Source organism: Eumetopias jubatus, unplaced genomic scaffold (genome assembly GCF_037043125.1).
Source record: "Eumetopias jubatus isolate StellerSeaLion01/CBP00866 unplaced genomic scaffold, mEumJub1_p1.0 scaffold_5, whole genome shotgun sequence".
Classification (NCBI taxonomy): Eukaryota; Metazoa; Chordata; class Mammalia; order Carnivora; family Otariidae; genus Eumetopias; species Eumetopias jubatus.
The window spans coordinates 38,930,548-38,958,312 of NW_028274811.1; the positions used below are offsets into that span (position 1 = coordinate 38,930,548).

Genomic DNA, 27,765 nt, shown 5'->3' on the forward strand with positions numbered 1-27,765 from the left:
TGGTATCTTACTGGGGAAAAATTGTGGAAACAAAACGTAGATGGTTGTCTTAAACCATCTCCACTCTGTGGCTCACAGATCCCTGGTGGTCCATGGAATTATCTTAAGGGTCTACAAATTCACGAGCTCATTAACCATTTATTGTGTGTTGACTGAATCAACCAATGATGTTAATGATAAAAATGACTTCCTTTCTATTTGTTTCCTATAGAGCAGAATAGAAAAGAACACATCTCAACTAAAAAAAAAAAAAAAAAAGAACATATCTCTTTTTAAAATGTCCTTCTAGCTAGGGAAGTAGGCTTAGATATACATGGAAAGAAGAGTTTCTTGGGTAGGGCAGAGAGGTCCCCAATGCAAGGGCAGACACAGATGGTCTAAATGGAAGGTATTTCTCTATTTGGAACAGTGAATTATCAGGCTGTCATGACCCAATGTTATTAAAAATTCAAATCAAATAACTTACTGCCCTTGTTCTGCTTCTGGTCTCTTTGAGCTGTTTTCTGATAATTTTGCTAGCTCTGTAAATTTGCCCACAGAGAGGACAGGGACACCTTGCTCACTTGACTACTGTAATTCTCTGTAAATAAATTGGCATTCTGGTTTATGGAAATGGATCTTTGTGTGCGCAGTTTAAAGTGAGTGTTACTGACTTCAGTTTTGGTCTTCTTCTGCCAAGGAAATCTATTTGGGAGACTGTAAAGCTGGGAATACCATCCTTAACCACAACTGTTTCCCAAGGTCAAGGGTACCTTGGGAGATCACTTGGCACTCATGGAGCTGAGGCTTTTCTAGGGACATTTTGCACTGCTTTGCTCTTATCACTGGATGAGCATCTTGTCCAGTCCTCTCATTTCATAGATGGACAAACTAAGGCATACATCACAAAATGACTGTGGTTTCATGTTCTGCACTTAGTTGGCATCACTGAGAGCTAGCTTTCTGCAAGTTTATGATATGTTTTGAAAAATTTTTTATTTTGAAATAATTTTGGATTTACACAAGAAACACGAAGTACAAAGATACTCTGCATCCACCTTCCCCTAATGTTAACATATTACATAACCATAGTGTGTTTATCAAAACTAAGAGGTACAATACTAACTGAATTACAAGCTTTATTCAGATTTCCTCAGTTTTTCCCACTAGTGTCCTTTTCCTGCTCCAGGATGCAATCCAAGATACCACGTTGCATTTAGTTGTCCCATTTCCTTTGTTGCCTTAAATTGGTGATGGTTTCTCAGTCCTTACCTTTCTTTGATGACTTACACACTTTTTAAAAAAATATTTTATTTATTTATTTGAAAGAGAGAGAATGAGAGATAGAGAGCATGAGAGGGAAGAGGGTCAGAGGGAGAAGCAGACTCCCTGCCGAGCAGGGAGCCCGATGTGGGACTCAATCCCGGGACTCCAGGATCATGACCTGAGCTGAAGGCAGTTGCTTAACCAACTGAGCCACCCAGGCGACTTACACACTTTTGAAGAATATTGATCAGGTATTTTGTAGAATGTCTCTCAGTTTGTATTTGTTTCATGTTTCCTCGGGTTTAGACTGATGTTATGGATTTCGGGGAAGAGCCCTTCTTGTCACATGGTATCAGGAATGCAGGCCGTCACTGAAGATATTAACCCAGCCCTTGGCTGAAATGCTGTGCGCCAGATTTCTCCACTGTAAGTGTAAATGCTGTTAGGTAGAGTCGCTACCGTCAACCTCCACTCAAGGAGAGGGACATTGAGCTCCATCTTTTGGAGGGAGGAGTATCAACAAATTCATTGGTGTATCTTAAAACCACCACACTATTTTATAACTTTTGGGTGGAGATATTTTGAGCCTATACAATATCCTGTTTCTCTTTACAGTTTCATCTACTAATTTTAGCATGCCTCAGACGAACCTGCCTAGAGCATAATTACTGTGGTATTCTAATGGTAATTTTATTTTTCTCATTCTTTCTATGTTTATTAGAAACAATATTTTTTAATGGATATCTATTTGTATCCCAGAGTGTTTTGTGACCTGGCATCTTTTTATCTGGCTTCTGAACTTGGTAACCAGGGATAAGTCCTTGACATCTTTTCTTCTAGAAGAGAGATTCACAGGTTTCTTTCCCCATTCCTTTTGTAGTGATCAGATTTTCTCTAAGTCTTGGCATTTAAACAATATTACACATACCATTGTTGTCAGCTTTCCAACAAAAAAGTCAAACATGAGATTTCTGTTATCTTAATCTGTTTTATAGGATGCTCTTACTCTTAAAAATTTTTTTTATTAAGTATAGTTGACATACAATGTTACATTAGTTTCAGGTGCACAATATAGTGATTCGACAATTCTATACATTATGCAATGTTCACTACGTTAAGTGTAGTTACCATCTATGACTTTAAGGAGCATCTTACTCTTTGCATATCTAATTTAGCTTGTGTTGGGTTAGCTGGTATCATCAGTTCACTTTACTTTCTTTTTTTAAAGATTTATTTATTTGAGAGAGAGAGAGAGCATGAGTGGGGGGAGGGAAAGAGGGAGAGGAAGAGAAAGAATCTCAAGCAGATTCCCTGTTGAGCGCAGAGTGGGATGCGGGGCTCGATCTCACAACCCTGAGATCATGACCTAATCTGAAATCAAGAGTCTGATGCTTAACTGACTGAGACACCCAGGCACCCTGTTCACTTTACTTTCTTACCTTTAGTTAGACTACAGACTACAAATGTAAGCAGATACATTTTGCTGTGTATCAGTTTAAATACTTTTATGTAGTTCCCTACATTTCAGTGTTTCAAAGACTTAGAATATTTTCTTTGTTAATGGAAAATTTCGAATATTAAAAAGTAGAAAGGACAGTATCATAAACTCTCATGTACCTATGATCCAGCTTCAACATTTCTCAACATACAGTCAACCTTGTTTCATCTGTAAATTTTTCCCCTGCCTTGCAGCTTCCTACCCTTGTTTATCTTGAACCTAATCCCAGGTATTACATTGTTTAATCTGAAAGTCTTCAGTAGGTATTAGAATGTTTTTTGGTGTCAACTAGAAATGATAATCAATTAATTAATTTGCTCATCGACTTATTTATTGACTGGCATTGAGCTACATTCAAGAGAAATGAATAGAAAAAAACATGAATTCATTCCCTGCTCTCTTGGAGTCTAGATTCAATTGCACACTGAAGTTACTATCCGAGCCACCTTAGTTACTTCACCTCTTAGTTACTTAACTTCTCTTTGGCCCAGTTTCTTGGTATGTAAAAGGGGATAGTAATGATACCTTACTTAAAAGATCCTTGTGAAGAACAAATGGATAATTTATGGAAATTTGAGCATTGAAAATGATTATTGATTTTAGTTAATTGAAATGGATTCAATCTATTGAAAACCTGCGAGTCCATGTTAATACTTAAAGAAAGGAGTCAGGGGAAAAAAACTAATTTGTCTCTAGTTGAGATGGCTATCAAACCACCTTTTTATTTTGAAGGCTGATAAATAAAGGGAAAGCATTAAGCATTTATCTACCTTTTAAAATAGAAACTATATTTTGGGGTAACTAAATAGCCACTATTGTTCAGGGAAATCTCTAATTTACAGAATTGTTAGCTAGTAAATGTAGAAGGTAACATATAATTAGGAACTCATTATTTTGCCACCCCCTAAGGAGAATATTGATTCAGGAAAAGACAAAACCATTAAACCATTTAAGTTAATGGTTGATAGGCAGGGTAGCCATTCATCCAACTTTGCCAGAAATAGTCCTGGTTTCTGACTGTAGTCCAGATGTAACTATTCATACTGCAGATAGTATTCTGATTGCAGTGGAAGGATAGAGCTGTCATTACTGTAACCCAGTGTCAATCTCAGCATCATTAAGGGTGGGATCATCATGTACGTGTGTACTTCTTGGTGTGTTATAACGGAAATAAACAGCACAACTTCTGAAGTTCTCTTCATAAAAATGTTCAATTTCTATCTAACCAAGTCTTCAGATCTAATTTCCATCTTACAGAAATACCAGGGTAAGAGGGAGCGATCAAGCAGATCCAGGAGGTGGAACTGGCCTGGGATCTTCAGCAAGTCAGTGTCCTGACCAAAGGAACTCTTCTAGGTTAAAAGTGACATAAGCAACATGGCAACCAGATGCATTGCATGGTTCTGAATTGGATCGTAATGTGGACAAATCAGCTGAAAATGACATCTTAGGGGCAGCTGGGGGAAATGTGAATATGGATTTGGCATTACTGTTAGTTTTGTTAAGTGTGAAAATGTTATTCTTGATACGTAGAAAACTGTAGGGTTTTTTGTTTTGAAAGATACATACTGATGTATTTAGTCGTGGAATGTTAGGATGTTCATCATTTACATTAAAAAGACAAAATTTGACAGGAAAACAAAAATGTTGACAGGAAAAGATATAAGACAGTATATGTAAAACATGTCATATACATAATGCTCAGTGTTACAATATGTAGTAACGAGTGGTCGGAATGTTAAGAGACATGAAGGGTGAATAGGGGAAATTACCAAGATGGGCATAGCAGGAGGTCCGATTTTCTCTCTGAAGAATGCTTTCTGGAGGAAGTAACATGGAAGCTGAGACCTGAAAAAGACAGTGTGGCAGGTAGGATGGCCCCTGGGGCTTGCTGCCTGCTGGTATTCAACTCTTGGGTAATCTCCCCTTGAGGGTGAGCTGGATTGACTTACTGACCTGCTTCTAGTGAACAGGATATGGGCAGCAGTGATGAAATTTCACTGCCAACATTAAGCTACAAAAAGTCTGTGGCTTCTGTTTTGGGCATTCTCTCTCTCTCCCTCCCTCTCTGTCTCTCTCCCTCCCCGCCCCCCTTTCTCTCCATTTCTCTTTCTCTCTCCCTTAGATTGCTTCTGCTAGGAGAAGCAAACTGCCACGTTGTCATCGGCCCCATGGAGAGACCCATGGGTGTGTCCTCAGCTGTTAAGAATGTGCAAGGAAGTGACACATGCCAACAACCAGATGAGAACACTTAGAAGCAGATCCTTGAACTTCAGGTGAGTCTTCTCCCTTGGCTGACAGCCTGACATTCTCCTCACATGAGAGTTCTGTAGCCAGAGGCTGCGCCTGGATTCCTGACCTGTGAAAACTGTGAAATAATAAATTTTGTTGCCTTGAACTGTTAAATTGTGGGACAATTTGTTATACCCAGGAATAGATAACTAATACAGGTAAGAAAGAGTTACCTGGCTGGAAAAAGGGCAGAGGTAACCTACTATGATTATTTTCTGCTCTGATCCTTATGTTGATTTAGTATGATATTTACTGTTAATAGACAAATATTGTTCTAGTTCTTGGCTGAGAGCTCAATATCTTCACATGTATGGGTGCAAAAAAGCTGAAGACTATCTTGATTTTAACCATTTAGGTAAAGTGTTGGCTAGGAAAATGCCCCAGAGCAACTCAGTTAACAAATATTTATTGAGGCCTGTTAGTTGCTGCCTAGGCCATGGTGAATGGTTACTTATAAAACCTCACAGCAACTCTTCCTTTTCCAAAACAAGAAGCTGAAGCTGTGGGAAGTCACGTAATTTGCCCAGGATTACACAGCCAGTAATTAGAAGAGCCAGGATGAGAACCCTGTTAGCAACTGCTATCCATGTGGCCTCTTAGGTACTCAGAATATGTCTCTCCATTTCTGAGTTCTCTTTCAGTGTTTCAAAGAGCAGTATTTCCAGTAAAGAATAATGTAGCTGTACAGTACAGTAGATACCACTGACCACTGACCTATAGTGGAATGAATACTCTACTAGGACTTAGGGATTCAGTGAAGAAAACAGAGTCCTTTCAAAGTATTTCAGTCCAGAGGAGAGAGGAAGAAATTGTTTATTAGCTCTGCTATCTTTCTGGTTTGGCTGAGATGTGGGATTTAGCAGTCCCCAGTTGGCTTTGGTGTGACATACATCTTTGCTTGAATCCTAGCTTCACCTCTTATCAGCTGTGTGGATGTCACTCTGAGCCAGTTCTATACTTTCTGTGAGCCTCAGTTTCTCCATATGTAAAATGGTGACAATAGGTCTGCCTTGCAGGGCTGCTGAGGGGATTAAAATAGTATATGCAAAGTACCTACCATAGGTTTAAGACGGGTGTTCCAAAATGGTAGTTATTAAAAAGAAAAGTCTGATTCTGCACTGGAACCACTTTTTAAGAGTCACTTCTGAAGAGTGACTTTATAGCTAAAACTTAAAGCCCCGATGATATTAATTAGTCTTAAACAAACACTGTCTCTTTACCTCACTTTGATATAGTAAGTTTTAGGGTATATAATTCAACTGCTGCCAATTGGGCAAGGGTGGTATTTGTTTTCCTGTTCTGTGTAGCTATGTACATTTTCAGTATCCTGAGTTATCAAGCTTTGACTATAGGGAAGTGCATTTTGTCTCTTGAAAGATGCAATGAGTCCCTTTAATTATTTCACATTGATTCAATAAAATGGTTCACTGTATTTTCGGCTCAGATCAGATATTTGCAGTATGATTTGTGTAACTATTGAGCGCAAAATAACTGAATTCCAAGCTCATGTTCGTTTGAATAAGCTGTGGCAATGAAACAATGAAATGATTATATATGAATAATCATGTACATATGATACATATACATCTGTATGTATGCCCACTCTAAATATCTAAAAAGAGGAGAATCCAGTAAGATATAAATATCTTAATGTCTATATATAGACAAATAATAAAACTCTCAAATGATAAAACTTTCATTATAACTGCAAAGAGTTTCTTCCATTCATTCAAGCTGATAGTTTGTTTTCACTTTTTATACATGCCAGTGATTTGCTTTCTATAACTATTTTGAGGTGTTTTATTTCTCCCCCAGCAGTGGGGATTAGTTTGTCCTCAGCCATCTATACCAGTGTTATTCTCAGAATAGTTTGCCAGGATTTGGGGATGCAGGCTAACGTTGAAAAAGGGACCTGACCTCTCACTCTTAGACTCTAGTTTGTTTGAATGTCACATATTTACTGAAATTTTAACCATTCTTTCCTTCACCAGTTGATCACCTCGGAACTGGGTTCAGCCCTGATTACATTTTATCATAATTGATCTTGAATATTTTGCTGGGGTTCAATATGACAGGTATTTATTGCAATGTAATTCACATCGAATAAACCTCACCCTTTAAAAATGTACATTTCAATGCATTTTACTATACTACCAAATTGTGCAATCATCACTAATTCCAGAACATATTCATCATCCAAAAAAGTAATCCCATACCAATTAGTAATGCCATTACCCCCTGGAAATCCTTAATCTACTTTCTGTCTGTATTGGATTTGTTTATTCCAGGCAGTCAATATAAATGGAATCATACACTATGTAGCCTTTTCTGTCTGTTTTTTTTCACTTAGCTAAATGTTTTCAAGGTTCATCTATGTTGTAGCATGTATCAGTACTTCCTTTTAATGACTGACTAATATTCCTATGTATAGATTAGATATAGCACTTTTTTATATGTTCATTACTTGATTGGACGTTTGGGTGATTTTACTTTTTGGCTATTATAGATAATGCTGCTATCAACACTTTGCATAAGTTTTTGTGTGCGAGTATGTTTTCAATTTTCTTGGAGGTGGTGCTTAAGAATGGGGCTTAGCTGCCGCACTGCCTTGGTCACGCTCTGCCATTTACTGGTTCTGTGAAGTTACTTCTCTGTACCTCAGTTTATCTATTATTTTAATATTTTGAGTTCCTTAATGATAGATAGGGTTCATCTTCATTATGCCTATGATATCTGAGTCTAAAGGTTTATTTTTGATTTTTCCCCTTTAATAAAAAAAGAAATAAACAGAATTCCTTCGGGGTATCAGGATGTGCTGATTTCAGACAAGCCTATTTCGAAACTGAAGGACAGATGCTTTATATGCTGTAAACTGAGCAGAGGCTTGCCACCTCCAGCTTGTCTTAATACAGCAACTTATAACACTCACCAGCCGGCAATACAATTTAGGAGGTACTTTTGTAGTTAGTAATCTATTATTAATAACGCGGCTGTAATCGCGTGATCGCTTAAGACTCGAGTTTGAAAAGCTGGGAAATAGCTTATTTCCACAGCCACTCTGCGATTGGCTTAGGCGCGACCCAGGTCGATTTTTTGATTGGCTCTCGCACGGAAAGGGACTCTGCCTGAGCCAGTATTGCCAATATGTGGCCAACATGGCTCCACAATTGGCTTTCCTGGAAGCCGGCGGACACGTGGCTACCGCAGCCCGGAGGACGTGGGAGGACCTAGTTCTCCCTACCGCGAGAGGGCGCCGGCGGTTCCTCGGTGCTCAAGTCTCATTTCCCATAAAGCCTCCGAGTGACCAATCAACTGGCTGTCTCGATACCGCTTTCAAAGTCGGCGGGCCCTTTCACCAATCGTAAGGCAGATACCGCCCCCAGCCCGAGGATTGATGGAAAGCTTCACCAATCATCTCATAGATCTCTGCGATCTCCGCCTCGCTCGCACGGGATTGACGATCCGTCCGGCCAATAGGGGACGCTCAGTCGGCGGGTGGATGAACGCGGCCCTCTGTAATGGCGGAGCGTGGCGGGGACGGGGGGGACGGTGAGCGATTCAACCCGGGGGAGCTCAGGTAAGGGGCGCTGCCTTCCCTTACATTTCAGCACAGTGGAGTCCCAGGGGGTAGGCCTGTGGCGTGGAGATCCGCGGTGGGAGGTGGACGGAGGAGCCGCGGCGGCTCGGGGCCAGGACCGCATGGGGTTGGCGAAGGGGGAAGGGGAAGGTGGCTTGAATGAGAGAGCCGGGCCGGGGCTGGGCCGCGGCCTCCTGCGCCTTGTCCGGCTGCTCCCTGCGGTTTTCGCGGGTCCTTAGCGCCCCTCGCGGCCTGCGGCCTGCGGGCGGGGTCCGGCGTTCCCGCCTTGGGGCCCCGCCTCAGCCGCGTGCCGCCTCCGCCTCGGCCCCTCTCAGCCTTCGTCTGGGCTTCGCACCGCCGCGGGCCCGGTTTTCCTCATCGACCCCTTCCACTCCGCGCTGAACTCCCGGGGACTCCTCGCCACTTCTGGTTCAGCATTCCTCACGCCCTCCGCGGCCCTCGGGGGTCTCCACGTCTGCCCTGTGCCTTCATCCCCACATCGCTTGCTTTTCTGAACTTCCTGTGTGTTTCCTTCCTTTCTCTCATTTTATTCCTCATGCCGCATTTGTGAATAACAGCAGTAGCAACAGCCGTTTGTTACGTGCTTCTGTGTGCCTTTGGAGTAGTTGCTATTGTCATTTTGCAGGCCCCTCCTCAGTTAAGTTACTTGCCCATCTTACAGGTGAGGAAACTGAACCCCGTAGAGGTTGAGGAAGTGGGACAAGGTCGCATTGGTGGAACTGTGGCTCCAGGAAGTGGCTCGAACCAAGGCAGTCGGGCTCCAGAGCCTGCAGTCTGGATCGCTGTTCCATTCTTCTGCTTACGCCATTGCCCTAAAGAGTGCAGTGACCTTTCTTCCTCCGGTATCTCAGTGCCTATGGAATTTGTAATTAAGATTTGGTACAGTAAAAGTGTCTTGATAAAGTAAAATTCTTTAGTCAGTGATATTTGGGGACAAGAGGTACGGAGCTTTATGTATCTTTGGTACCCCCCCCCCCCCGCATGGGAAAAATGTCATTTCAGATGTTCAGCTCTCATTCTGAATTGTGCCATTGTCAGCATTTGAACATGAAAAAGAGCAGTGTAGGTTATGAGGACTCTTTAGTATTGTCTGGAGCTCAAGATGACATTGTATAAAGAAATGGGTATTGTTACCCAAGGTTTCAGGAAAAATGTCTTCTAAATTCTGAATCGTCACACACAAAAATCCTTATTTGACAGGAATAAAATCTTTTCTTTCAGAAATGAATTTCACATCCTTTAAACCCCATATGTACACTTCAGTAATGAGTGATCAAAGTGCATTGTCAGGGTGGTTCGATATTAGTAATGGAAAGTTTATTCCTGATTGTGATCTCGAGTTACTTAGTTACTTAGCTTGTCATATTGGGAACATTACTTTGCATTTTAGAGCTTTACAATGAGTAGCCTTTTAGACTTTATTAATAATAGCTAGACATTGTTGCAGAACTGATTTGAATAGGGTTTTTAATTAGGTGTTCTCTTGCACATATTTTATACCTTGGCCTCTTGGGTTGGAAGTTCTGCTTCCAGAGTGTATTGTAAAAACTCTTTCACTTAAATAGTTTATTTTAGCATTTCTCAGGGTTTAAGAGAAATCACCTGTTTATGTGGCTTCTCTGATGGTAGAAATGGAGGCTTAGTTTTTGTATTGTTATCCTTTACGTATATCATGGTGTGTCTGTCATAGTCCCTGGCAAATGAGGTGTTCAGTGGATATATGGTAAATAAATGAATAAAGGAGATTGAGAGATGGTTTCCTTTTTGGACCTATATTTAGTGTGTGCTTTGTGATGGTCATTGACCTCAGTACCTGCTGGCAGGTACTGTAGAGCCTTGAAGCTGACCAGAAACCTTTGTTCTCAAGGACCTTCCATGCTAATTAAGGTTGGTCTAAATTCTAAATTAAACTAACCTCATCAAATGATCAGCCTGCAAGTGTGAAGAGACTTGCGCAGGGTCATTGAGTAATCGGCAGGGTCTAGGTCTCCTTACAGTCTTACTACTTAATTTGACTCCCATCAATAGCATCCCTCTATTTTTGCTCCTATTAAAGGAATTGCAGCGTTGTCTTCACCACTGGGGACATTGCATATCTGGATAGAATACTTGTAGGGAAGTACATTTGTTCTTGTAAAAAAAAATTGCTTTTCTATTCATGTAAGTAGCCTTCTCTTTTCCAAAAAGGTTGAAAGTGATAGGGGTACAAATAACCCACAGTAGACAGAATTTGTATTCAGAGATCCAAATGCCATCCATCCCTTAATGGTTGGGACCATTAAGAAACTTTTATAGAGTCGTATTTGTATAGATCCTTTATCCAAGGCCTTTGTTTACTTACCTATTAATGCTTTATGTCTTATGACAAGGTACTTGCAATTTAAATTTTCTCAACTGTAAAATGTGAATAAGAATACAGTGGTCCTACCACTGGCCAGCTGCCTTAAAAAATTGGTAAAAATGGTGCCAAAGTTAACCTTATTGGGTTGTGGTGAGCATAAAAGAGTTAGTACAAATACTGTCCATGTAACTTGCCACAGTTTCCATTTCATAATAATATCATTATTAAAAGACTAATGCTTGAACAGTTATCAACACTGGGTTGCAGCAGTATACTAAGGGGAAATTACATACTACTGGGTAGAGATAATACAAAAGTAAACAAGTGAGAAATTTCTTCGTAGCATTTATCATAATTGAACATTCAGACTGGGTAATGAGCCAGAGAGGGGCTAGGAGAGGTTTGGGATGGGGAAAGAGTTTGAGGTAACATTTGAACTGAGGCTGAATAATGAGGAGCCAGTTATGTAAACATCTTGGGAAAAGCATGCCAGGCAGAGGCTTCAAGGTAATGAACTTTTGAAGTATTTGATCAAAAAAGAAGACTGGAGTCTATAGAGAGGTCAATTATGGAGGGGTCAGGTTATAGGGAGTCTGATAATAGTAATTATAATAATATAGCTAACACTATAGTATAGCTAACTTTCTAATATTAATGCCATTTAACACTTGCTAATCTTACTATACTGACGTTATAGCCACAGTTATAATAGCTAATACTTACAGAGGACTTAAGTGGTAGGTGCTGTTCCCAGTGCTTTATTAGCTCATTTATTCCTCCTTGCAGTTTCTAGTAAAGGCTTTTGGAATGAAACAGTGGTATAGAGAGCTCAGCACGTGTGCCATACAGATCTAACATCAGAAGATGGCAACTTCAGGCTGTTGATGGAGGAAATTCTGTGAATTTTGTTACCATTTTTAGTGGCAGACTTCATAGCTAAGCTGTTGAGTCAAATTGACAGTGAAGTGCCTTTTCAAGTAGAGCACTGTGCTAGGTTTTGTGGGGGAAGGAAAGTAGTGATAAAGTAGTTTAGTGTGTACCAGATAACTATCCTAAATGTTTTACGGTCATTATCTCATTGAACGGAGAGATAGGAGATAAGTTTTATTTCTCTTCTCCTGCTAATTTACATCTGAGTATACTCAGGCTCAGAAAAAATGTAACCAGCCTACAACAAGAGGCAGAGCCCTGATTTGACTGTTCTGTGATTCTGCAGCCTAAATGCTTAACTTCAAGCTAGAACTAGTAAGTGAAATTCTAAAGAAAGAATTACTGTAAATTTTTCAAAAAGGGAGAGGCAGACTCCAAGGAAATCAGAAGATGAAGGTACATTATTAACTCAGTGCTGAAACAGAGTATTTTTCCTTGGTGCTTAACTTTTTTTCTGCTCAAAGGTTAAGATTTCCTTCAGTAACAGTGGTTGTCTTTGGGGAGTGCATATAATTTGAAGACTGATCATTCTGATAAAATCCTTTTTGTAGTCACCATTTTTACATCGTACTTTGTAACCTTGAGTGCAGGATCATTTGCAAATTTGGTTAAATACACTTGTATAGTAGTTCTTGGATGTGTTTATAATCCCAGTGTTCTCATGGAAGGCATCTTGGTTCTTAGGATTTTTTGTGACAGTTGAACTACATTGTGGAAAATTTAGAGAAAGTTCAGAGGATAATCTTAAGCAGAGGGTTGAAAATGTAGGAAAGTTGGAAGAGCTTGGTGAGGAGAATATAAAAATGATTATTTTCAAATATACATAAGGAATATAACTATTAATCTTGTGAGCACAGAAATGTAAATTTCATATATAAGAGAGTTAAAGTAGCTACTGAGAAGACTAAGGCAAATTATATTAAAAATAATTTTTATAATATTCTCCATACCCTACTTATAAGGTAGCTTAAGTACGATATCACCTAGGTATTTATTGGTTGATTCCACACATACTGAGACCTACTGTGTGCAGACCTAACTCTGTGCTGGGAATATACAGGAGAGCAGGACAGACAGAATTCCTGCTCTAAAGGGACTTATATAGACAGTGTGGTGTAGTGTTTAAGAGCCAGTTGCCTGTGTTCAAATCCTGGTTTTACTACTGAACCAGCTGTGAGGTCTTGGACAAGTGATACTTAACTTTCCTGTGCCTTAATGTCCTCATCTTTAAGTCTAGGTCATACCACCTTGAACACGCCCGATCTCGTCTGTCCTCATCTTTAAAATGAGGATCATACAGTTGACCCTTGAACACTGTGGGGATTAGGGATGCTGACCCCCAAACCCTCTGTGATTTGAAAATTCGAATATAACTTTTGACTCCCCCAAAACTAAAGGTTAATAGCCTGCTCTTGTCTTGAAGCCTTACCTATAACCTAAGCAATTGATTAACACATATTTTGTATGTTATATGTATTATATATTGTATTCTTACAATAAAGTAAACTAAAGAAAAGAAAATGTTAAGAAAATCATAAGGAAGAGAACATAAGTTAGTATTGTACTGAATTTATTGAAGAAAATTCACCCGTAAGTGGATCTGTGCCATTCAAACCTGTATTGTTCAAGGGTCAACTGTAGCATCCATCTCATAGGGTTGTTACGGTGGTTAAATGACTTAAAAAGAACTTAGAGCATTGCCTGACACATAGTAAGCAGAATTAATAATTTTTTTAAGAAACACTTGTGAGAGGAGATAGATAATACCATCTTAGGTGATACTATCTATCTGTTTAAGTGCCATGGAGAAAACAAACCAGGGTGTTTAGAGATTGAGGGATGGGGTGGGGCGCAGTGTGGTGAAAGGCTTTTCCTTTAATTAAAGAATACTTGTGATCTCTTAAGCTGCTACCTACCTCTCCCGTAAAAACTTTGTATTTGGAAGTAATTTCAAAAAGGTGCAGAAATGAAGGTAATACACCTAGTGTTAATATTTTATCTCTTCTTTATTATTTGCACATATGCATACTCTCTGTTACTCTGAACCATTTGAGGGTAACATACATACACCATGGCCCTTCACCCCTAAATACTTAAGTGTCTGTTTTCTAAGAATGGAGATACTTAACTACAACACAGTTATCAACTTCATAAATTTACACTGACACAGTACTTATTCTCCATATCACAAGTGTTGTCCATTAATTCAAAATGTCCTGTATAACATTCATCTCTTTAGTACAGAATCCAGTCTGGAGTTAGTATTGTGTTGTCATCTCTTTAGCTTCCTTTAAAATCTGGAACATTTCCACAGCCTTCCTTCGTCTTTTATGTATAACATTGACATTTGTAAAGAATACACTCCCCTTCCTCCTTTTTTTCTTTTAAGATTTACTTATTTTAGAGAGAGCACATGCATGAGTGGGAAGGGCAGAGGGAGAGGGAGAGAGAATCTGAAGCGGACTCTGTGTTGAGCTTGGAGCCCAATGCGGGTCTCCATCTCACGACCCTGAGATCATGACCTGAGCCAAAATCAAGAGTTGGACGCTTCACTGACAGTGCCACCCGGGCACCCCTCCTTTCTTCTCCCTTTTTAAAAATGGAACATTCCTCAGTTTGTGTTTGTCTAATATTTCCTCATTATTAGATTGAGGTTATACATTCTTGCCCAGAATAGGTGATACTGTGTCCCTCTAAGTCACATGATATCCATTTATCCTTTTTAGATGATAGTAATTTTGATCATTTGGTCAGGCTGTTGCCCAACTTCCTTAGTATGTAGTTAGTAGTTCTTCATCCTACCCTGCAATTGTAAATAGCATGTGGGGAGACATTTTAAGACCATCCAAATATCATCCTTATCCAAATTTCCTCCTGGATTTGGTGACCAATTATCATTCTTACCGATGCACTTATCATGTTTGCAAAATGATGACTTTCTAACTCCACTTGCTCTTAAGGGCCTTTTAAATTTGATTTTAACTAGAGATTAATAGCTACATTTTGTAATTTTGAGAAGGAAAAATTTATACATTGCTTTCCCACACAGGATGGCTCAACAGCAGGCCTTGAGGTTCCGAGGCCCGGCTCCCCCACCAAATGCAGTGATGCGAGGCCCACCACCTCTTATGCGACCTCCTCCACCTTTTGGTATGATGCGAGGCCCTCCACCACCACCACGGCCCCCTTTTGGACGTCCTCCTTTTGATCCTAATATGCCGCCAATGCCTCCTCCAGGAGGGATTCCTCCACCGATGGGCCCTCCACACCTCCAGGTAAAGAATGTAGAGTTTGCTGTTTGTCAGTGAGTTTTGCTTAAAAACTAGTTCTTCGTTTCACTGTTTAGGAAAGGGGGAGCTGAAGAGAACATCCATCTGTTAATGTGTTTGTCCAAAAGCAGTGGAAACATAATTAGTATAGAAATTCAGAATGGGAATTTAGATGGTGATAGAAAACCATACATATAAAACTAGGATTCAGCAATGTATTTCTTACATGCTTTTATCTCTTGAGAATTTAGTAATCTGTCTTTATGGGATATGAAATTTGAAATCTTAATATATAGAGTGGGTGAAATTTATTTTCAGTGATACATGTTGCCAATAAATGTAAATATATGTATATATATTTCTGAGCAGTTCTCCCCAGAAGTGATGCTTAGGATAGAATCTACAAAGTGACAACAAAGACATAAGTATAATACTTGGATTTTCTCTCCCTGAGGGGGAAAAAAGGGATTATCTTAAAATTTTAGAAATGGAATTATTGTGGGATTTCTTTAAATAAATACTTTTCTGGTATTTTAACCTGAAGCATAATATTCCTCTCTCGTTTATGTAGACTCAGTTATTGTCTGAAATGGTGTCCTGAAGGTATCAACTCTCAAATGTCTACTTTTGAGATTGTTTTTTTTCTTTTTGTTTGAGTATGTATCTGTTCTCATGTTTATCCAGCCTGCATACCTCTGAAACCAAATAAATACAGTGCTGTCATCTGCCCTCCATTAGCTTAGATAATCAAGAATGAACTTACTAAAAATAGAAAAGGGTAATGAGGTAGTATTTAAGTGAAGTTAACTCAGTTTAGATAGGGTTATGTTTATGGAAGAGACAGAGTTTTAATATTTTGCTTAATAATTATATTGTCTTCTAAGTAATGGATAGTTCCTACGCCCCAACAAAGTGTTAAATGGTTTTATATTTCCTTGAAGATTAGAATAAGAAATAGGTTTTTGACCTACTGATTCTGGTACAACTTGTAATAATACGTGGATTTATTCTAACTTGTGCCTTTAAGATTTAAATCTACTTGTAGAATATTATAAAATGTAATGGACTAATGTGACCCTCAAATGGAAATAAATCAGTTATTGTAATGTGATATTTTCTAATGTTTTGATACTTTTCTTGGTCTTGATGGATAAGTGTGTAGTTTTACTTTAAATCCAGATGTTTTCCAGCTAATGGTGCATGAGACATATTTGGGGTAGTTATTTCATAGAATGAGGGTCTGTGTGCTGTTGCTGGAAAGACTAAACTGAATCCAGAAAAAGCTGGAATATGGGAAGAAGACAGTTTTAGGAAAAGGAAATGCAATTTCATATTATTAGCATAGTGTCCCTTCCATTATACAGATTAAGGTGCTTTGGATAATTGAATTTTAAAGTAACTTATAGATTATAGAGGAAATCTTTTTAATTCCTGTTCAGAATCTGTTTTTAAAATACCAGGCCACATTTCGGCTTTAGTAAATAAGATGTAGCAGTTTCACTTAAATTGTTTGGTTTGGGGTCTTGTGTCAGCAATCTTTGAAGAATGACAATAAGGGAATTATCAGAGATAGGATTAGATCAGTAATGGTTCCAGGAAATTTGTTTAAAAATTGTAATACATACCATTTAAATTCTTACTTTCACTAAAAGTAAAATGGTCAGCTTTTACCATGTCTTTTAAACTTCCTGATATTTGTATGTTTGAGCTACATTATTAGTATTACTTGAAAAAAAAGGAAATGATGACTATTTTCCTACCTTATAGTTACTTCTTAATGGGAAAAGAGAATAAAGGGTTATGTATAGCTGGTTTTTCAGTTATTGCTGTGTTATTTATAAAATAATGTTTCTTTTACAGTTGGTTCCTGTTGTAGGTGAGGTATGGAGGCATTGGTGTGCTTGGTGTTCAGCAAGACATATAAATCAGTTTTTTCCTTTTGAAAATAATCCAGTACCCAGTGTATGAAATAATGCTGTTAAAGTATAAAGAAAAAGCAAGATTGATTCATCCATGATGCCGTAACACAGAGAGGACTCCTGTTAGTGTTTTGATGTATTCCTTTCTAATCTGTTTGAGTATCATTTTTGTTAAAGAGAAACTTGTCTTATACAACGTAGATGAATGTATTTGAATGGGCTATAAAACTAGTTTCTCTTATAGTACTTTACTTTTGGGTAGAATTTAGTCATTTGAAGGGAAAAAAAAGATAAATACAAGTGACCATTATTGTTCTTGTTAATTGACAGAGACCACCTTTTATGCCTCCACCCATGGGAACCATGCCTCCTCCTCCGGGTATGATGTTTCCACCAGGAATGCCTCCTGTGACTGCTCCTGGTACTCCAGCATTGCCTCCTACTGAGGAGATATGGGTTGAAAATAAAACTCCAGATGGGAAGGTAAATTCTAAAATGTATTTAGGTCGTTATCTTGTTGGTGACAAGAGAGTAAAATTTAAGAGTTCTGGCAAATGGAGATAAATGACAGTATCCTTGCCAATGAAAATGAGTCTCAAACAAGCACTGGATAGGGTAGAACTCCAAGAAAGCCTCACTGGATTGGATTTCTGCACAGACATAAGGTTGCCTGGAGTGCTTACATAAGTTTACCTGTGATTCTGGAAGCTTGTATTTTAAATAGTGTCAATGAGGTTTGGTTTTGGCTAGGACGACTCATAGAACTCAGCATATAGTAGTACTTATAGCTAAGACTAATTATAAGGGATCCAAAGCAAAACCAGCAAAGAAAAAAAGGTGTATGGGGCGAAAACTGGAGGAAACCAAGCATAAGCTTCCAAGAGTCCCCTCAGTGGAATCACACTGAACAATTTAATTCCTCCAGCATGGAATTGTGAGAATACGTGTGAAGTGTTGTCTACCAAGGAAGCTTGCCTGAGCCAAGGAGTTGAGGGTTTCCAGGGAATGGTGGGAGCCCTTCTAAAATTCAGGTGTCCACATGCCAGTCAGGGCCAACTTTGCAAGCAAGGCTTTCTAAGGAGAGCAGTCTGAAGCCTTCTCAGTTAAGTTTGTGCACAAAATACAACCTTGGTTTTCCTTTTTGTGTTAAAAATACAGAGCACTCATTATAGAAAATTAGGGGAAGGGGAGAAAGGAGGGGGAAATTACCTCTAGTATCAATACACCAACAGCCAATTTCCATGTACTTCTCTTTTCTAAGTTTTTTTAAAATACCTTTTAAGACAGGGTATAGTTGCATTAGTGTTTTTTTTAAATGATAGTTGACAGATTCTGGGATACCAACGATTTTGCTTCCTCTGCAGGTTTATTATTATAATGCTCGGACACGTGAATCTGCATGGACCAAACCAGATGGAGTTAAGGTTATTCAGCAGTCAGAACTGACACCTATGCTTGCAGCCCAGGCTCAGGTTCAGGCCCAAGCCCAGGCGCAGGCCCAGGCCCAGGCCCAGGCGCAGGCTCAGGCGCAGGCACAAGCACAAGCTCAAGCGCAGGCCCAGGCCCAGGCACAGGCCCAGGCTCAGGCACAAGCACAGGCTCAGGCGCAGGCCCAAGCTCAGGCCCAGGTGCAGGCGCAAGTACAAGCACAAGCAGTAGGAGCTTCCACCCCTACAACCAGTAGCCCAGCACCTGCAGTGTCCACTTCAACATCATCATCCACCCCATCCTCTACCACTTCTACCACAACAACTGCCTCTTCGGTTTCGCAGACAGTATCAAGTGAGTACCAGCCAGCATGTATTTTCATTTAGGGGCTAGAGAAATGGACAAGTAGGGACTGCATTGCAAAATGATCCTAGTGTTTCAGGTGTTATCCTTGCTGTTACTTAAAATACATTTTTGACACTAAGACTTCTGGGTTAAAAAAAGAACAGGAATTTAAATTAGTAGAAGAAATTATTTGTCCTGTTGGCGTTCATGAAGCTAAACTGGGAAGTGCAGAGGTAGCTATTCCATCTCGGCCAACAGTAATGCTGGGTGCTGTGGGGTTTGTAAAATAAGTGTTAAGTCTTTGTTCCTGCCTTATAGGACTTTCAGTTTTTCTAACTGAGGCGAGAATAATGTATGTGGAGCAATTAGGGAGTAGTGTGTCCAGTTACACAGTGAAAATAGAAGACGGTAGGAATTTAAGAAAAGGGAGAGATGAGTAATGGGTGGACAGACTGTGGGTATTGAGATTGATCATGAAGGATGTGTGGTAGGATTTGAGTAGATTTCAAAGTAAAGAGAGATCTTTCTGGTAGGGGGAACAGCATAAACAAAGGTCAGGAGGTGAGGAAAAATGCAATTTATGGGATTGTTAAGAAAGTCTTCTGAGGTGGGAGGTGGTTTATATTGGTTAACACATTTATTCAGAGCGAGACCAGGTTACGAAGAGTTTTAAGAACTAGTCATATGGGTGAGGCAGGTAGGTTCCAGGGGTCCAGTATAAGTGCAGTGTTCTGGAACATTTTTCTGGTGTTCTTTTTTTGGGGGAGGGGGTAGTTATTGAAATCAGGGAAAGTTATTAGGAACTTTTTAGTAATTTTGTGTAGAGGTAGGTAGGTCCTGGAATGGGATACAGGCAGACGTCTGAGGAGCGGAGATAGAAGCAGTCAGAAATGAAAGAGGATTTTCATGTATAACGTCACAGAGGCCCCAGGGTTAGACCTTTGCTAAAAAGATGAGAGGGGATTATAGCAGATTTTAGGAATGAGAAGAGAAGAATTATTTATTTGCTTAAAAGATTGTCATTAATATTAACACTACTAGTTTTGGGAGGCTTTTGTTTGTATTTTTATATATATGGTACTACTTAATTTTCAGGCTGAGGTTGAGCCCCAAAATATTTATTTATTTGTTTTTAAAGATTTTATTTATTTGAGAGAGAGAGAATGAGAGACAGCACGAGAGGGAAGAGGGTCAGAGGGAGAAGCAGACTCCCTGCTGAGCAGGGAGCCCGATGTGGGACTCCATCCCAGGACTCCAGGATCATGACCTGAGCCGAAGGCAGTCGCTTAACCAACTGAGCCACCCAGGCGCCCGAGCCCCAAAATATTTAAATAATGATTTTATTGATTTGATTATTTTGTTTTGATACTGGTATGAAGATACATAGTTAACCCTGTAGGTGATTAGAAGTTGGATTATTTTGCTACCTGGATAATAGATGAGAATAAGAAAAGAAGGCTTCAGGGACTTGGGAATTATTAATGTCTTTTATCCTATAAGAAATATGTGAGAGAGATTAAGTCATAGTAGATTCAGATTGGATTGGAGTAACTGAAGAAGTAAGGTACACCTAATACAGAGACAGTTTTTTAATAGCTGTGCTTGATATAGTTTAGACAGGTTGGGGGAAAATGCACTTAGTAGGAAGATGTGAATAATGCTTTACATCTTGATTAGCTAAGGTGAATTCTGATATGGAAGTATAACTGGCAGTTACTAGCTGGCTGAGGGGTTTCCCTTCTCATAGGCTAGTGTTTCTAAAAACCTGTGTGGTAAGGCAGGAAACTGCCAATTTTTATGGGGTACCTGTGGTGGTAATGACGGAAGGAGATTAATAAAAGCATTGCAGTTCTGTGTGGAGGCTCTGTGTTGCTTATGCTTTTGTTCCCTTCCTTCTTAGGAAGGAGAAGTGGTAGTACTTTGTTTTAAAGAAGGTTGGTAGCAGAATACTTTAACTGTCGTATATGTATTCCATTTCTGTATCAGAGTGGTCTGTCCAGAGGTCCATAGCTGTCTTGCTGCTATGAACTATTCTATTCAGAACTCTGGTTTGTCATTTTTTGCACTGCCGTTCACTAATTGGGAGGCCCTTATTCTAAGAACAGAATAGCAAAAACATGTTCTTTTTACTGGCCTTAACCATCACTTTTGATGTTCTTTCTGAGTATTCCTGATGTCTGTTTTTATTTCACTTGATTCAGTATCCTGAAGTGTTGTCATACTACAGTCTTAGTATTTCTCCATCTGTTGTAGTCACTTGTCTTTTTTAATTAAGATCTGAGGCTGGATTAGGTGTATATTTGGGGCCTAGCCTTTCACTAGTTATTTTAGCAAAAGGTGTTAGTAGGAGTTTAGTGACCATTAAGTTCTAGCTCCCATTCTCCCAGTTTCCCATTGAATTCTTTCATTGCCTTTATGTCTTTCCTCTCATGACTCATGGCCACTAATCAGATTTAGAAAATCCTGTGTCAGCAGGAGGAGTGGGTTGAGTGAATAACTTTTTGCCATCTCCATTGGTGTTCCTTTCCATTTGAAATTTGATGATTTTGTAACTCCTATTCTTTTCCTGAGTATAGTACTTTTTATTGTACTTCTGATTATATCTAAGTATTATTACCATAACATTTAAAAAAATGTAATTGTATGAACTGCGGTATAGTCCTGCGGGTGAATAGAAATAAAAATTAAGAAATTTATATTTTAGCCCCAGTTGAGCATAAACTCATTTTATCCTGTGCAAGTTTGTGAGAAATGCTGATGAAATCCTCCTTCTCAGGGAAGTTGGGAAGAATAGACATATTTTCAGCCATTACAGTAGACTACAGATGCTAAGTGGTATATTTATGGGACTGGGCAAATGTTGCATGTAATTTGTATTTTTCACACTGTTATAAAATTATATTAATATGATACTGTACCCTAAGGCTAGGTCTATGCTAGACCAACAATTCATTCCTGGGCCCCTGAAGATACTTGTTTGGCCCTGCTGTCTATTTAGCCAAGGTGAGTCCCTCATTAACAAGTATGAAATTGCTCACATCTTCCCAGCCTAAGTGAGTTTTTCATTATTAGGAGCTGAAAAAAGATACAAATTTTGTCAGGTGGATTATTGGGTGGCTTGTATTCAATAGTGTGCTTTCCCTTAGAATAAAATTGGCATAAAGATTGGGAATGCACTATTTTATTTCATTTAATTTGATAAATTCATTCTTAGTCCAGTATAGGTAGTTTAAAAATGAAGTATTTGTTACCAATGAGTTACCAAAATGAATTTTGTTTTGGAACTAAGTGGGTTATAAATAAATAGCAAAAATGTTTTATAATACTTGAGAACTGAAACTTTTTAAAAAGTATAAAATACAAATTTTATTTTTTGGGTCACAGTTTGATTTTAAATGTGATAGAGATGAAATGTTTTATTTTTGCTGCTTAAAAATAATGTATTAGAATCAAATTATCCCGAATTTCATATTCTCCTGGTCTCTCACACTGGAAACATGAGTTATTATTGTTTTTTCTTTTTTTACCTTCTTATTTTGAAATAATTGTAGAGAAACGCAACTTGTTTTTTACTCCATTTGTTCATACTCAGTCATCAGTTATTGCATATCTTTTTCTCACTGTTTTTCCTTGCTTGGATAGTTCCAGATAGGTTGAAGTTGATTTTCCCACCTCTGTTCTTCCTTTTCTTCCCATTCATCTGTCAGATTAATTCATCAGATGAACACTGCTTAATTCTCTTCCATACAGAAACCTTCATTTTGCCTCCCCTAGACCTCTTTCATGCTCATGAAGTCACACGAATAACACATGAATGCATTCTTAAAAAAAATTTAAACTCTAATGAAGGATATGTAGCAAAATGTGAAAGGCATACACAGATGTAGTGAGTACCTACATTTTGGTGTGCATTCTATTAGGTCAGTTTTGTGCATTTACCTTAGTTCTTTCTTTTCACTACCCAGTAAAGTACCGACTCCCTAGTCTTCTGCCAGAGCCTTGTACTTTATGCCTCTGGCCTGCCTTTACAGCCATAACTCACTGGTTCTTTTGATATGCCTAGTGTTTTACTAGTTGACTGCTTGCTTTGTATTTTCTAAATAATTCCTTGTTATCTCCTCTTTGCTTTTACTCACTTTTCCCATTACTTGCTTATTTTTTCCTCCTACTTTGTCATTGTCCTTGTTGAAATCCTAATCTTTCAAGGCCTGTCATCACAGTGTACAATTTTCTGTACCTCTCACAGTTAGAAATGGTCTTTGTGTCTTGATTTACACTCCTGTACTATTATCCCATTTCACTTTGTATTTTAGTTATTTTTTGTATTTCATTTAACCGCCTATTTTCAAGCTTCTTGAAGACAAGAGACCTTGTTACAAATTTCTTGCAGTGCATGGAATGGGCCCTTAAATACTTACTGAATGAGTGAATGATGAATGAATATAGCAAAATGGTTTATGAAGGAGTGATACATATTTTTGTTTTATCTTTTATCAGCACCCACAACACAAGATCAGACCCCAAGTTCTGCTGTTTCAGTTGCCACGCCTACAGTTAGTGTTTCAACTCCTGCTCCTACAGCCACACCTGTGCAAACTGTTCCCCAGCCGCATCCCCAGACGTTACCTCCTGCTGTTCCTCATTCAGTACCTCAGCCAGCAGCAGCAATACCTGCTTTTCCACCAGTAATGGTACCTCCGTTTCGTGTTCCCCTTCCTGGCATGCCAATTCCACTTCCAGGTAAACCAATAGATTCTAATAGTCCTTTCCAGCTATGTTTTCATATTGTCAGTTAGTTTGTTCTCATGTGTCTGTTGCATTTGAAATTTGCCTTGAATCTCACCTGTTTGAAATGTTTTTTGAAAGATTCATGGCTAACTGCAATATTTTCTCTTCAGTTTTGGTAAATGTCCTTTTTTTGTTGTTGTTTACATGTCTTAAAATTAGAGCCACATTTGAAGTTACACTCATTTTTGGATAATGGCCTCAGTGAATTAAAAAATGATCATCTTTTCATGTAACTATGTTCAAATGCAATATCTTTAAAGGATTGAGTCTGTGAAGTTGAGAACTTACAAGTCATTACTAGCTGATACAAATTGAGTGATTTTATATATTGTGCCCTGTTCTAAGCACCTTACATGTAATAACTCAATTTAATTTTTGCAACCATCGTATGAGGTAGGTACACAGACAGGTTAAATTACTTGCCCATGGTCACATAGCTGATAAGTGATGATGTTGGGATATGAGCTGAGCGCTCCAGACCCGAATACCATGCTCTTAATAACTGTACTATACTGGGAAGAAAACGTGAATCACTTAACTATAAGAAATTCATCTAAAGCAAAACCAGAACTTTTCCTTGTAACATGAAGTGAAGTGAAGTACAACCTGCATCATTTAAACATTTAAATAGGTATAGTGAGATTGTGGCATAGAATTTTTCCTGTAGGGATTAAACAGGGATAGTGTCGGGCATCCTAATTTGAATGCATATGCTTTTGGCAAACACATTTAACCCTTAATCCATGGTCCTTTCTCCTAGTATTACAGTTTGAAGCTTTTATATCTTAGCTCAAGTTCATAGGTCTAGTGTGTAGCAAAGATGGATAGAATGTAGGCCTCTTGTCTCCCAGTTTCATATTCTTCATGCTATCTATTATTGCTGTTTTATTGTACTAGTTTTTATGTAAGAATAGGGTTGTAGTCCGGCTGTTTCTTAGATTTGTACATATTTTAAATATCGCTATTGTTCTAATTGTCTTTTTCCTTGTGACTGCTTGGAAAAGAAGCAGCCACTTAGGTATTGCACCTTAGCAAGAAAGAAACCAAAAATTTTAAGAATTAGGTTTTTTCCCTAAGGAAAACCTTTTGCACATTATTGATGTAGTGTTAGATAATTAAATACCCAATATGCGATGTTTAAGAAACTCAAATCATTTAAAAGTAAGAAGAAAACCAAAAATGTTTCCTCATACTAGGGATTACCCTTCTTCTAAATTAGATTTTAAGACAAGCTGCTGGATAATTGCCTCTGGATATACTTTTGGTAGAAAACCAGGTGATACATGGAGACTAGGTTGACATTGGTCATAAGCTTTCACAGTCTTGCTCTGCTTTGGGATCAGGGACAGTATTCAGACCATATACTGGATTCTGAATCACCTGAAGAAGCTGGGGTTGTGAATTCTGTAGAGAGAAGATTGGGGCATAGCATAGTGATGTTACCGAAGTATTTGAGAGGTTTTGTAAATGGACTTTTGCTTTGCTTTGGAGGTTCTTAATAGGGACCAGTGGGTGAAAGGTACAGAGTAGCAAAATTCATTTCTATAGACTGTGGAATTTTATCACAATAAAATCCCTTCACTTATAGGCCTGTTTTGATATGGTCTTCTCTGACCCTCACCCCATCTTTACGTTTTAAAACAGATGGTGGTGACCATTTGATCAAGCGAGGTGGTACCTATGAAGTTTAGCAGTAAAAGGCATTTAATAAATGACAGTCACTAATGTCATTTTGTAGGTCATTTGGAAGAGAGCTTGAGTTAGATAATCTGTAAAATTTTGTCCAAGATGCCACGATTCCTTAAAGAGTTAATGTTTTATAGAAAATAATAATATTTGTTTATATGGTAAGGCATCTTTGATATTATGAATTCATTTTCTCATTTTCCCTTTTAACTCAGTTCTCCAAGGTGCTTTAGTGGGAGGAAAAAAAAAGGAAAAGACTTGTCTTTCTCTTCCCCAAATCTTTTATACACAGTGGGATTGATCTCTTTTTGTTTCTTTTTATCAATTTGGCAGTAAGGTAAACAGGAAAGATTTGGATGTGATTTATCCTGGAGCTTTAAGTTTTCCCTGTAATAGCAGTGTATGGCTTTAATGAGGATGATTAAGGAAAGGATAATCAAATAAGATGAAGGAAAAGAGTGGAAGAATTAAGTCTAAGACTATAAAATCTTACTTGGAATTTTAAGAAACTTATTGACATCAGAACTATTCAGAATGCTCAATGGAATTTTCTAATTTCCTAGTAGAACATAACTTGAGAATAAAGTTACGGGAAAATTGAATGGATGTTCCCTTTGGATTTTTTTAAATTTTATTTTTTAAATTTATTTATTAGAGCAAGAGCCAGCACGAGCAGAGAGAGGGAGATAAAGAATCCTCAAGCAGACTCCCTGCTGAGTATGGAGCCTGAAATGAGGCTTGATCTCATGACTCAGAGATCATGACCTGAGCCAAAATTGAGAGTTGGATGCTTAACCAGCTGAGGCACCCAGACGTCCCAGATGCTCCCTTTAAATAGAGGTTTAAAAATTTAGATGTGTGGCAGTTTTGTGAGTCCTATGTATGAAATTACCCTCAAAGAAAACCTTAAGTTTATCTTTTTAGCTTGAAAAGAAACACGTATGACCTTTCAGTATGGTCTCTTTGTTGTCAGTCAAATATAGGAGTTCTGTGTTGGCCGAGTTGATCCTTAACAATGGCACCTAGGCCTAAATATGAATAGATTTGATTTTCTTCTCTTTAAGTTGAATAGTTAAAATTACCTTTTGGGGGGTGGTTTTGGAGAACATTGTTTGAGGGAAAAAAAGTTCACGTATTCTAAGAATTGAATTTCCAGGGCTGACTTATTAGGTTCAGTGGTCCTGCAGATGGCAGTATTTATACTAATTTAAACCTAATATGTGGTGTAACTTCTTTAACCAAATGAATTTTTCCATTGCTTTCTTTTAACATTAGGGAAAACAGAACCATACATACGACTTAACTCAGCATGCTTTTATGATCCAGTGCTTTTGTTTTATGTTTCAGAGGTAATAGAAAGTTTAGCTCTAATATTCTTCACTTAAAATAGTAAATAAGAAATTAAAGGCATTTTTCAAAAATTGGCAGTATTTTTGTGTGTGTGTGCGTGAACTTAGGTACATTATTTACAAACCCAGGGGTTTAATTTCAGTTTTTAACTCTAAGAGAAATTTCTTTTCCTATACTTTAGTGGGGAAAATAGTATATTATTTTAAATTTTTATTGGTACTAAACTAGGTTTAGTTTTTTCAGCCAAACAAATAGGAATTAAAACTAAGTCCCCCAACCCCTTTTCTTCCTGCGTTCAGCCTTCAGCCTTTTTCTTTAAAAATTTTTTCCTAATTCACACTTAATTTTGGATTTCTTCAATTAATCAGTCTTAGTTTTCCAGCTTTTCCTTTCATTCCCTTTTTATCACCATTGTAATGCATCATGATGAGTCTTCATTCTTCTAAGAACTGTACGTAATTTCCATTCTTTGATACAAGTGCTGCTTCTTTAGTTTGGCTTAAATAATAGAGGTTTCTGAACAATCAGCCCATGTAGTCATTAGTGCTACTAAAGGGCCTGTATTTTTCTTCACACGTTAGCCTGCTTCCACACTGTTTCAGGCCTGTGACATTCCATAGAGCAGGTCCTAAACATGGATATTTTGTCATTAGTTGAATGCTACCCTTCTTTTCATCTCTGCCCTTTTATTTAAAATGTTATTTGCGTTGGAATTTTGAATCCATCTCATACCTTACTTTCTTCCTTTCTTTCGTACCCCTCTTTGTCCCATTTTATTCTTTTTCTCCTTCTGCATGGTTATGCTCCATGCCTCAGCTTCTGCATGTAGTTCCCACTTAGCAGCACAGAGAAAGCGTCTTGTCAGTGTCATGCTGCATCTGCCTTTCACTGGTATCTAAGCAACAGCAGCATGGGTTTGATGTCCTGTGGGAAAATGTCCCACATGAGAACTTGTTATATATTTGTAATGAAGGGGCTTCCTTCATTGAATTTAAACTCTCAAGACTCCTTCAAATATTATCAGAGCTGGTTTGATAAAAAGGTAATTGATGCTATAATTTAGAATTAGTTATCAT

The 27,765-nt window shown here is 38.4% G+C and overlaps 1 protein-coding gene across 4 annotated transcripts in view; it reads left to right on the forward strand.

Moving 5' to 3' along the window:
* Positions 1–8,526: 8,526 nt before the first annotated feature.
* Positions 8,527–27,765, forward strand: part of TCERG1 (transcription elongation regulator 1) — a 60,142-nt gene continuing 40,903 nt past the window's right edge. For 3 of the 4 annotated variants that reach the window (XR_003611664.2, XM_028119064.2, XM_028119066.2), the window contains exons 1-5: positions 8,527–8,612; positions 14,954–15,179; positions 17,423–17,575; positions 18,457–18,874; positions 23,363–23,605. Coding sequence is in view for 3 of the 4 variants with exons in the window: in XM_028119064.2 (XP_027974865.1) it covers positions 8,554–8,612; positions 14,954–15,179; positions 17,423–17,575; positions 18,457–18,874; positions 23,363–23,605 (1,099 nt within the window). In the remaining variant the exon portion in view is untranslated. Of the gene's footprint in view, positions 8,613–14,953; positions 15,180–17,422; positions 17,576–18,456; positions 18,875–19,183; positions 19,274–19,749; positions 19,774–23,362; positions 23,606–27,765 lie in introns of all 4 variants that reach the window. The other variant, XM_088023308.1, reaches the window with a different exon arrangement.